At 41.4% G+C, this 11,619-nt stretch overlaps 1 protein-coding gene across 1 annotated transcript; it reads left to right on the plus strand.

Annotated features, from left to right (window-relative positions):
* Window positions 1–2,733: 2,733 nt before the first annotated feature.
* On the plus strand, window positions 2,734–10,192 carry LOC121563444 (endothelial zinc finger protein induced by tumor necrosis factor alpha-like). Its single transcript, XM_045213225.1, has 2 exons — window positions 2,734–2,992; window positions 8,860–10,192. The coding sequence occupies exons 1-2, from the start codon at window positions 2,827–2,829 to the stop codon at window positions 9,774–9,776; spliced, it is 1,083 nt and encodes a 360-aa protein (XP_045069160.1). The 5' UTR covers window positions 2,734–2,826; the 3' UTR covers window positions 9,777–10,192.
* Window positions 10,193–11,619: the final 1,427 nt, after the last annotated feature.

The following is an 11,619-nucleotide window of genomic DNA, read 5'->3' on the forward strand; positions in this document are numbered from 1 at the left end:
ATTAGCCACCTGGTTATCAGAAGGGGGAAAGGAGAAGATTAGTTGTGTATCGTCAGCGTAGCAATGATAGGAGAGGCCATGTGAGGATATGACAGAGCCAAGTGACTTGGTGTATAGCGAGAATAGGAGAGGGCCTAGAACTGAGCCCTGGGGGACACCAGTGGTGAGAGCACGTGGTGCGGAGACAGCTTCTCGCCACGCCACTTGGTAGGAGCGACCGGTCAGGTAGCCTACAAGACACTGATGCAGACCTTTGGAACATCTACATTTAAAAAAGTCTAATAAATCCATGTAATGTAGCCTACACCTTCACAATAAATCCATTATTTATTTTAGACAGGTCTAAAGAAGCATGATATGAAGAAAATGTTGTCTATTTCAGAAGAACAGAATAGCATACTCTGAGTTGTCCTTATGTTAGGTCCTGATGTGGCTATGCCAAATGGCTGTGGGCTACACTAGTTCATTTAGCAGACAAGATTTGCTTAGAATTCCGTGGCATTATTTTATAGTATGAAGAATACATTTGAACAAAGCTGAATAAAATATAAATATTTTCTCCAAACGATTTGAGGGAGTGTGCACATGCGGCTATTCTGTGTTGAGCGGTTAACACATAAATAGGTACTCCTTAATGCTTAATTTAGAGTTATTAACGTAACTTTAGTTGTTCTACAAACGTTGGGCTATATGTTTAGATTTTTAATACATTTTAAGTGCACTTGGTCTTAACTAGTATTAGCGAACCGATATAGATGTCTGTAGCAAGAGCAAAATATTTTTTTTTCAGAATCTCTGCTTTGGCAAAAAAGGTAGCTGTAAAATTAAGAACAGTATCTTGCAGGATTCAGTATAATAATAATAATAATATGCCATTTAGCAGACGCTTTTATCCAAAGCGACTTACAGTTTTTTTTTTTGTGTATGGGTGGTCCCGGGGATCGAACCCACTACCTTGGCGTTACAAGCGCCGTGCGCTACCAGCTGAGCTACAGAGTAGTTGCGATAGTTAATCTAATGGAATCCAAAAAGAACAAAACCCTGTCCTCAAACATTTACATCAAAAGGTGCAAAGTTGTGGGCAAAGACACAAAGCATCCACATCAAATTAAATAATTTTCTTGATCAAATAACATGGAAAACAACCACTTTTTGTGCAGTATTAATTTACCATCCTTACAAAACACTTAATGTAAATGTACGTTGCTGTATTGTACATAGGCTGGTCATCTAGGTTTGTACCTGTAGACTTCCCATCTCCATGAAGAAAAACAATGCACAATATAGTAATTGAGTACATTGAGACTTCAAGTGGTTTGTGATGATGTGGCTCAGTTGGTAGAGCATGGCGCTAGTAATACTAGGATTGTGGGTTCGATTCCCACGGAGGATCAGTATGAAAATGTATCCATTCACTACTGTAAATTGCTCTGAATAAGATTGTCTACTAAAATGGAAAAGGAATGAATAGACCGTTTCAGTTTTCACAGAAATGTTTCATTTGCAAAGTATTTCAAGAAACTGGAAAACATATATCAAGCAAGTATTTTTATATTCCACAAGTAATATCAGATTAACTGTTTTGGACAGAATTTTCAGACTCAAATTAGAAATGCTGGTAAACAATCAAATACATTTAGTTTAAAGGTTTTAACAATGTAGTGCACTGGGCCTTTACTAGTCCTTTATTAGCGGACCGATATAGACGTTTTCAGCAGGGGCAAAAAACCAAAATCTGCATTATATTAAATATATTTGAATACTAAAACCAGGGGTGAAAGCAGATTTAATTTCTTCCCGGTACAGGACCTCCTATGTGTGCACACGATTGTGCGTGCACCAAAAAAATGTTATGGGCCTAATCATAGAATTACATATAGAATCCCTATTAATTCAATAGGATCTCTGTGGACCTCGTTGTAAAGATTTGTCATTTCACTTTTAAAATGTTTTACCTTTTATTGTGGCATAAACACAACCAGTCATGATGTTTTCATCTGATAGTCAAACAATCACTTCAAAAGGGCTCCTTTAATAGGCAACCTGCAGATGTTCATCCACTCGCAACAGACTGTATTTCCAGCCTCCAAACAGTGGTGAATGGAAAGAGACATCTTTTACACAAAACACCAAAAAGTGTAATGACATTGGGCGATCGTCATTAGGGCCAGAATGTATGCGTTCACAGCTGTCCCCACGTGCATCTCGGTATCCGCCACTCATCTCTGCCTTGGCAAAATGTCAGTGTTATCGTAGAACCACATCGCGTTTAGGAGCGTAGGCGATACCACCCGTTTTTCAAGACCATTCGCAAATGGTTAATGCCTCTGACATGCGGTAATGATAAATATGTGTGTAATAGCCTACAGTTTTCTTGACATTTTGTTTTAATTATTGTGATAGGCTCATATTTTACTGGTATTCCGGACCCTACCGCCTTACTTTCACCCCTGACTAAAACTAAATCTAAAATATCTGCCAAAATTAACAATGATATACAGTCGACTCCTGATTTAAAAATTGATTATCCCAGAGCATCCTATACTTATGATAGCAACTGTTTGTGTACATTTAGTTATGGTTTCCCTTTACAACTGATCTGTAAACTTTCTTGCACAGTAGTTAAACTCCCATCCAGCTGGCGGCGCTGTTGTGCGTTTCTGGGTTTGCCACCCACTAAAACCAAGGCATTTTCAAAATTTCCTTGACTAGAACACGGAAGTAGGATTGGAGACGAGTTTGTTTTGATTTTGCATTCATCGTGTGGAGTAAAGAAATACCCACTGTCTGAACTAAATAGGTTACCCAGCTCTCATTCGACTGAAAATGTCTAAACTACAGTTGTTGCGTGTGTTTTTAAATGATCGTTTAACGGCGGCTGCTGTGGAGATTTTCGGGGCAGTTGAGAAAACGGTAGTGGAGTACCAGGAGGAGAATGATCGGCTACGGAGAATGCTGCGGATCACACCGGAGATACCACTACGGAAAAGAGGTACTTTCAGAAAGTATTCATATCCCTTGACTTATTCCACATGTTGTTCTTTTTGTCTCTCCCATCTACACACAATACCCCATAATGACAAAGCGAAAACATGTTTTTAGAAATGTTTCCAAATTTATTGAAAATGAAATACAGATCTCATTTACATAAGTATTCACATTCCTGAGTCAATACATGTTAGAACAGGGGTGTCAAACGTACGGCCCGCGGGCCAAATCAGGCCCGCAAACGGGTTTAATCCGGCCCGCGAGATGATAAAAAAATATATATATATATATATAACTTTTTTTTTTTTTAAGTATAAAAATGCGCTGCAATTTTTCAATAAAATAAACTGCTGTTCCAATTGCGTCCACTGGATGGCGAAATAGCAATTGTGTTAAGCAAGCAAACTGTTTATACCGGGGCAGAGCAAGTAGGTCAAGCACGTGCAGCCAATGAGCTACTTTGTTTTGCCCGCGATATTTATTACGCCTTCTACTTTTAACATTATGTGCTTTGGCACCCTCATTGCCCCAATATTTCTCTGTCAAAAAAGAGAAAAGTGGACGCAGAGTGCAGAGTGTTCCAAGAAAAATGGTCATCCTATTTAATCACGGAATTGAATGGGAAAGCTGTATGTTTGGTGTGTTCAGAGCATGTTGCAGTGCTGAAAGAATATAACCTTTGTCGCCACTATGTGAGTCTTCATGCCGACAAATATGACAACTTTCAAGGACAGCGGAGATGAGAGAAGGTGAATGAACTGTTGGCGGGTCTGAAGAAACAGCAGTCTGTGTTTACTCACAGCCGAGACATCAGTGACGCTGCAGTGAAAGCTAGCTACCTCATTGCTAATGAAATCGCAGTGGCTTCAAAACCATTTAGTGAGGGTGAATTTGTAAAAACATGCATGATGAAGGCAGCGGAGATTGTGTGCCCTGAAAAGCGGCAGGCTTTTGCAAATTTCAGCCTGACAAGAAACACAGTTGCAGACAGGATTTCGATCTTTCAGTGGATTTGGACAGCCAGTTGAAGCAAAAAGTAAAGTCATTTATTGCGTTTTTCGGTTGCAATTGATGAAAGCACGGACATTACAGATGTTGCACAACTGGCCATTTTTTCATCCGCGGAGTTGATGACACATTGACCGTCACGAGGAGTTCGTGGAGTTGGTGCCGATGACAGATACAACGACAGCAGCTGATATTTTTACCGCATTCGTCGGGCGCGCTGGACAGGGTCGGAGTGGACTGGTCCCGCGCTGTCAGCCTGGCTACAGATGGTGCGCCCTCAATGATCGGGAAAAAAGCAGGCGTTGTGACAAAGTTCAGAGAGAAAGTGCAATCTGCAAATGGAGGACGTGATTTTTGACTTTTCACTGTATTTTGCACCAGGAGGCTTTGTGTTGCAAGTCATTAAAGATGGATAACGTCATGAAGGTGGTCATCCAAACTGTTAATTTCATCCGATCCAGAAGCCTGAATCACTGTCAGTTTGACAGCCTTCTCAGAGAGAAAGACCACATCTATGGCCTGCCATACCACACTGAGGTAAGATGGTTAAGCCGAGGTGCTGTGCTGAGGCGTTTCTTTGATTTACGAGAAGAAATTGAACAGTTCATGGAAGAAAAGGGCAAACCAGTGTTAGAATTTCATTCCGCAGAATGGATGCAGGACCTTGCATTTATGGTGGATGTTACATAGCACCTGAATAAATTGAACAAACAGCTGCAAGGGCGCAACAAAGTTGTCACGCAGTATTATGACAGCATACGTTCTTTCAAGTTGAAGCTGTCATTGTGGGAGATGCAACTTGCCGGTGGTGATGCAGCTCACTTCCCCTGTCTGAAAAATGTGTGCGCGACCCAACATGTGGCAGACAAGAGCGTTGTACCAGTAACCGAAAGGTCGCTGGTTCTAATCCCCAAGCCGACTAGGTGAAAAATCTGTCGATGTGCCCTTGAGCAAGGCACTTAACCCTAATTGCTCCTGTAAGTCGCTCTGGATAAGTGCGTCTGCTAAATGACCAATTTATGTATTTATTTATTTATAAAATAACTGGACTGTTACGGGAGTTTGAGCAACGCTTTCAGATTTATGTTTATATGTTTTTATGTTGATGTGCTATTGTTTTTAATTGATTTTATTTTATTTGTATATTTAACCTATTCTTGACTCTGTGGTTCTTGCACTTGTTTGGGGGAACAGGATTTCATTATTTTTATCTACATTTCTGCCTGAGAAATGACACCCTGATATAGTTCTGTGATCTGTGAAACAGTTCTGTTAATCACTGAGGCATTGTGTGTTTGTGTGTTCTTTTTCTTTCGAATTTTCAAATAAACTTGACGTGTTTTATGATTAATAGTGATGTTGTGCTTGTACTATTTTGGACACACTGTCCTCAGGCTCCAGCTTTATGTTGTATGTTGATCGTATTAAAACAAAGAAAACAATCTGAAGTTGTTGTTTTTAAGTTATATATACCATGATTTTTCCGGTCCGGCCCACTTGGGAATAGATTTTCCTCCATGTGGCCCCTGAGCTAAAATGAGTTTGACACCCCTGTGTTAGAATCACCTTTGGTTGCGATTACAGCTGTGAGGCTTTCTGCATAATCGCTATGAGATTTGCACACCTGGATTGTACAATATTTGCACATTATTCTTTTTACAATTCTTCAAGCTCTGTCAAGTTGGTTGTTGATCATTGCTAGACAGCCATTTTCAAGTCTTGCCATAGATTCCCAAGACGATTTAAGTAAAACTAGCTAGGCCACTCAGGAACATTCAATGTCTTATTGGTAAGCAACTCCAAGTGTATATTTTTTTTATTTAACCTTTATTTAACCAGGTAAGCCAGTTGAGAACAAGTTCTCATTTACAACTGCGACCTGGCCAAGATAAAGCAAAGCAGTGCGATAAAAACAACAACACGGAGTTACATATGGGGTAAAACAAAACATAAAGTCAAAAATACAACAGAAAATATAAAATATATATACAGTGTGTGCAAATGTAGTAAGTTATGGAGGTAAGGCAATAAATAGGCCATAGTGCAAAATAATTACAATAGTATTAACACTGGAATGATAGATGTGCAAGAGATGATGTGCAAATAGAGATATTGGGGTGCAAATGAGCAAAATAATTAACAATATGGGGATGAGGTAGTTGGGTGGGCTAATTTCAGATGGGCTGTGTACAGGTGCAGTGATCGGTAAGGTGCTCTGACAACTGATGCTTAAAGTTAGTGAGGGAGATAAGAGTCTCCAGGTTCAGAGATTTTTGCAGTTCGTTCCAGTCATTGGCAGCAGAGAACTGAAAGGAATGGCGGCCAAATGAGGTGTTGGCTTTGGGGATGACCAGTGAGATATACCTGCTGGAGCGCATACTACGGGTGGGTGTTGCTATGGTGACCAATGAGCTAAGATAAGGCAGGGATTTGCCTAGCAGGGATTTATAGATGACCTGGAGCCAGTGGGTTTGGCGACGAATATGTAGTGAGGACCAGCCAACAAGAGCGTACAGGTCACTGGTGGGTAGTATATGGGGCTTTGGTGACAAAACGGATGGCACTGTGATAGACTACATCCAATTTGCTGAGTAGAGTGTTGGAGGCTATTTTGTAAATGACATCGCCGAAGTCAAGGATCGGTAGGATAGTCAGTTTTACGAGGGCATGTTTGGCAGCATGAGTGAAGGAGGCTTTGTTGCGAAATAGGAAGCCGATTCTGGATTTAACTTTGGATTGGAGATGCTTAATGTGAGTCTGGAAGGAGAGTTTACAGTCTAACCAGACACCTAGGTATTTGTAGTTGTCCACATACTCTAGGTCAGACCCGTCGAGAGTAGTGATTCTAGTCGGGTGGGCGGGTGCCAGCAGCGTTCGATTGAAGAGCATGCATTTAGTTTTACTTGTGTTTAAGAGCAGTTGGAGGCTACGGAAGGAGTGTTGTATGGCATTGAAGCTCGTTTGGAGGTTTGTTAACACAGTGTCCAATGAAGGGCCAGATGTATACAAAATGGTGTCGTCTGCATAGAGGTGGATCTGAGAATCACCAGCAGCAAGAGCGACATCATTGATATACACAGAGAAAAGAGTCGGCCCCAGAATTGAACCCTGTGGCACCCACATAGAGACTGCCATAGGTCCAGACAACAGGCCCTCTGATTTGACACATTGAACTCTATCTGAGAAGTAGTAGGTGAACCAGGTGAGGTAGTCATTTGAGAAACCAAGGATATTTAGTCTGCCAATAAGAATGCGGTGGTTGACAGAGTCGAAAGCCTTGGCCAGGTCGATGAAGATGGCTGCACAGTACTGTCTATTATCGATCGCGGTTATAATATCGTTTAGGACCTTGAGCGTGGCTGAGGTGCACCCATGACCAGCTCGGAAACCGGATTGCATAGCGGAGAAGGTACGGCATGATTCGAAATGGTCGGTGATCTGTTTGTTAACTTGGCTTTCAAAAACGTTCGAAAGGCAGGGCAGGATGGATATAGGTCTGTAACAGTTTGGATCTAGAGTGTCACCCCATTTGAAGAGGGGGATGACCGCGGCAGCTTTCCAATCTCTGGGGATCTCAGACGTTACGAAAGAGAGGTTGAACAGGCTAGTAATAGGGGTTGCGACAATTTCGGCGGTATATTTGGCCTTGTGTTTTAGGTTATTGTCCTGCTGAAAGGTGAACTGAACCAGGTTTTCCTCTTTTGCCTGTGCGTAGCTCTATACCATTTATTGTTATCCTAAAAAACTCCCTAGTCTTTTGCCAATGACAAGCATACCCATAACATGATGCAGCCACCACAATGCTTGAAAATATGAAGAGTGGTACTCAGTGATGTGCTTGTGTTGGATTTGCCCCAAACATAACACTTTGTATTCAGGACATAAAGTAAATTTATTTGACACACTTTTTTTTTGCAGTTTTAAGTTAGTGCCTTATTGCAAAGAGGATGCATGTTTTGGAATATTTGTATTCTGTACAGGCTTCTTTCTTTTCACTCTGTCATTTGGTTAGAATTGTGGAGTAACTACAAGGTTGTTGATCCATCCTCAGTTTTCTCCCATCACAGCCATTAAACTCTGTAACTGTTTTAAAGTCACCATTGGCCTCATGGTGAAATCCCTGAGTGGTTTCCTTCCTCTCCAGCAACTGAGCTAGGAAGGACATCTTTATCTTAGTAGTGACTGGGTGTATTGATATACCATCCAATAACAAAGGGGTTAAATAATTCCACCTTGACATTATGGGGTATTGTGTGTAGGCCAGTGACACAAAATCTAAATGTAATCAATTTTAAATTCAGGCTGTAACACAACAAAATGTGGAAAAAGTCAAGGGGTGTGAATACTTTCTGAAGGCACTGTAGCTAGCTTCATAAAGTATTCACACCCTTTGACTTTTTCTACATTTGGTTGTGTAGTGCATGTTTAAAGTCGTGTGGTTCAGTTGGTAGAGCATGGCAACGCCATGTTTGTGGGTTCGATTCCCAGGGGGGACCAGCAAGAAAAAAGTAAGAAAATGTATTCACTCTCTACTGGAAGTCCCTCTGGATAAGAGTGTCTGCTAAATGACAAACTTCACAGACTTCACATAGTTTTTAAAAATCAAAAACTACATATTGCAACACCCAAAGAAAATAACACAGGTACACAGGTCAAACATAGGTACAAGGTAGACATTAAAGAATGGACATTTTTACAAGTATCGACTGATATATTAAGTGATAGGGACTCGATGTAGTCGGAGGTACACTCCACCGGCACTCATCTCAACTCCATTGAGATGTATATATGGTGGAGTTGTGTTTTCTCAGCTAGTCTACAGTCTGTATAGATAACCTCTGCTCCTCCTCTCCTTCCCTCCAGACTCCCTGCAGCTCTCTGTCTCTGAAGAGGAGGTTCCCCCTGAGCAGCAGCACTGTGAGCAGGAGTGGAGCCCCAGTCTGGGGCAGGAGGACCCAGAGCCCACACAGATTAAAGAGGAACAGGAGGAACTCAGGACCAGTCAGGAGGAAGAGCAGCTTCAAGGGCTGGAGCCTGACATCATAGAGTTCAAATTCACTCCTTCCGGTGTGAAAAGTGAATGTGATCAGGAGGACCCACTTCAGTCCTTGACTCTTCCCCAAACCCAGACTGTGGAGAACAGAGAGAGTGACTCTAAACCAGTGGATTTCAAACCTTTTGGCACTGTGACCCACCTAAAGGGTCTTGACATTCCCTGTGACCCTCCAGGTAATCAAAACAATGCCTCCAGCCACAGCTCAGCCATAAGCAGCGACCCAGTAGGACTTGACAGCAGCCCAACTTTGGATCAGAACCCACTGTTGGGGAATCACTGTTCCAAACCCAGCACCACATCTATAAAAACTCACCACTGCCGTGACTGTGGTGAAACGTTTTCTCTGAAAGCTGACCTGCAGAGGCATGTGACTCTCACCAAGAAGAGACTCGGTGAATGCCACTTATGCAAAAAACAGTACAACTCCACCTGTAAACTGGAAGCCCATGTCAGACTCTGTCACGGTGGGAAACCCTGCACCTGCCCCTTTTGTGGCAAGACCTTCAAACAAAAAGGACATCTGTCCAGGCACATGAATATTCACACAGGAGAGAAACCATTTAGCTGTGGTGACTGTGGGAAGAGCTTTACTCGGAAGGGGGACCTAAGGAGACATATACTGACTCACACAGGAGAGAAACCATTTAGCTGTGGTGACTGCGGCAAAGCCTTCATTCGCAAGGAGCACCTAACTGCACATATACGGACTCACACAGGAGAGTAATCATTTAGCTGTGGTGACTGCAGGAAAAGCTAGTCTCAAGCAGAACCTATCCAAGCATAAACTGACTCACACAGGAGAGTAATCATATGGCTGCTTAGTCTGTGGTAAAATATTCATTCAGAAGGTAAACCTGCTGACGCACGTGAGAAACATCCACAAAGGAAGAAAACAGGATGAAAACACAAAGAAGAAAGACAATTAGGACAAAGAGATTTCCTGTCAGCAGATGGGAATAACAAGGCAGGATGTGGACAACACTCTTAGGAAAGGAGAGCAACTCTGGATCATTCATGCTCTGGGTTTCAGATAAATAAATACATGATGGATTTACTTTAGTAAAATGTTCTGTGTAAATAAAGTTTGATTTTAATTAAAAGTTTAGGAAGTAAACAAACAGTAGTGCCTGTACAGTGGGGGAAAAAAGTATTTAGTCAGCCACCAATTGTGCAAGTTCTCCCACTTAAATACTTATTTTCCACCATAATTTGCAAATAAATTCATAAAAAATCATACAATGTGATTTTCTGGATTTTTTTTCTTCTCATTTTGTCTGTCATAGTTGACATGTACCTATGATGAAAATTACAGGCCTCTCTCATCTTTTTAAGTGGGAGAACTTGCACAATTGGTGGCTGACTAAATACTTTTTTCCCCCACTGTATTATGGGAATCTCACAGATCTGCCGTTCAACGTCTGTTGATGTTTTCACGTCATTAGAAACAGGGATATCTGGTCGTTTGTTTTGGAATGTCTCTCAGGGTGATGACAGAATGTTCTGACTGATGTTATTTATAAAAAAAATTTATAGCATACTTTCCAGAAAATATCTCCTTCCATCTGTCCAAGAGTATTTCTCATCCATTTTGACCCAATGTTGCTCATTCATGATATTGTTTGAAATTGTAGCTTCTGGGAAGTAGTGATATAGTCGACTCCTCATACGTGCAAACTCTTGTTTTAAGTGCACTGCTGTGTTTTTCCTGTCCCAGTGCAAATAAATCTATGTTATAATACATTAGTATGGAAGCCCCTTAGTAATAAATCAACTGTAAAAACGGTTTTAAATGGGCTATGATGGGAGCAGATGTTTTTTGTAAATCGGGTCATATGGTTTAAAAAAAATAAAAAATAGGCAACTTTGATTGGACAATAGAACTAACAGGGCTGAGTTTTGCTGTATGCGGGGTTGCATTGTGTGGGCCTTTGCGTCTGTAATTAAAAAGATACTCACAAAGTATGTAATCACTATTGTGTTGATTGATTAATTCCAGTCAATAATTTGGAATCGATAAGGTCTAGGTAGCCTAGCCACCCGAAGTTTGAATATAAACCAATTTTGATCACATTTACATTTTCTCTTAACACAAATAATCAGGCCTAATTTAGGCTATAAATACATTTCGTTACATGTATTTGTAAAGGATCCCCATTAGTTCCTGCCAAGGCAGCAGTTACTCTTCCTGGGGTCCATCAACATTAAGGCAGTTATATACAATTTAAAATATTACATGACATTACATTTCATAACATTTTACCCAATACATTTAGTGTGTTCCCTCAGGCCACTTCTCTACAGCTGCACCATCGAGAGCATCCTGACTGGTTGCATCACCGCCTGGTATGGCAACTGCTTGACCTCCGACCACAAGGCACTACAGAGGGTAGTGCGTACGGCCCAGTACATCACTGGGGCAAAGCTTCCTGCCATCCAGGACCTCTATACCAGGCGGTGTCAGAGGAAGGCCCTCAAAATTGTCAAAGACTCCAGCCACCCTAGTAATAGACTGTTCTCTCTGCTACCGCACGGCAAGCGGTACCGGAGTGCCAAGTCTAGGTCCAAAA

The sequence above is a fragment of the Coregonus clupeaformis genome, unplaced genomic scaffold, assembly GCF_020615455.1.
Source record: "Coregonus clupeaformis isolate EN_2021a unplaced genomic scaffold, ASM2061545v1 scaf0090, whole genome shotgun sequence".
Taxonomy (NCBI): Eukaryota; Metazoa; Chordata; class Actinopteri; order Salmoniformes; family Salmonidae; genus Coregonus; species Coregonus clupeaformis.

Coding starts and splice junctions, on each gene's coding strand:
- LOC121563444 (XM_045213225.1), top strand. CDS start 2,827: ATGTCTAAACTACAGTTGTTGCGTGTGTTTTTAAATGATCGTTTAACG. Junction 2,993..8,859: donor GATACCACTACGGAAAAGAG/GTACTTTCAGAA, acceptor CCTTCCCTCCAG/ACTCCCTGCAGCTCTCTGTC.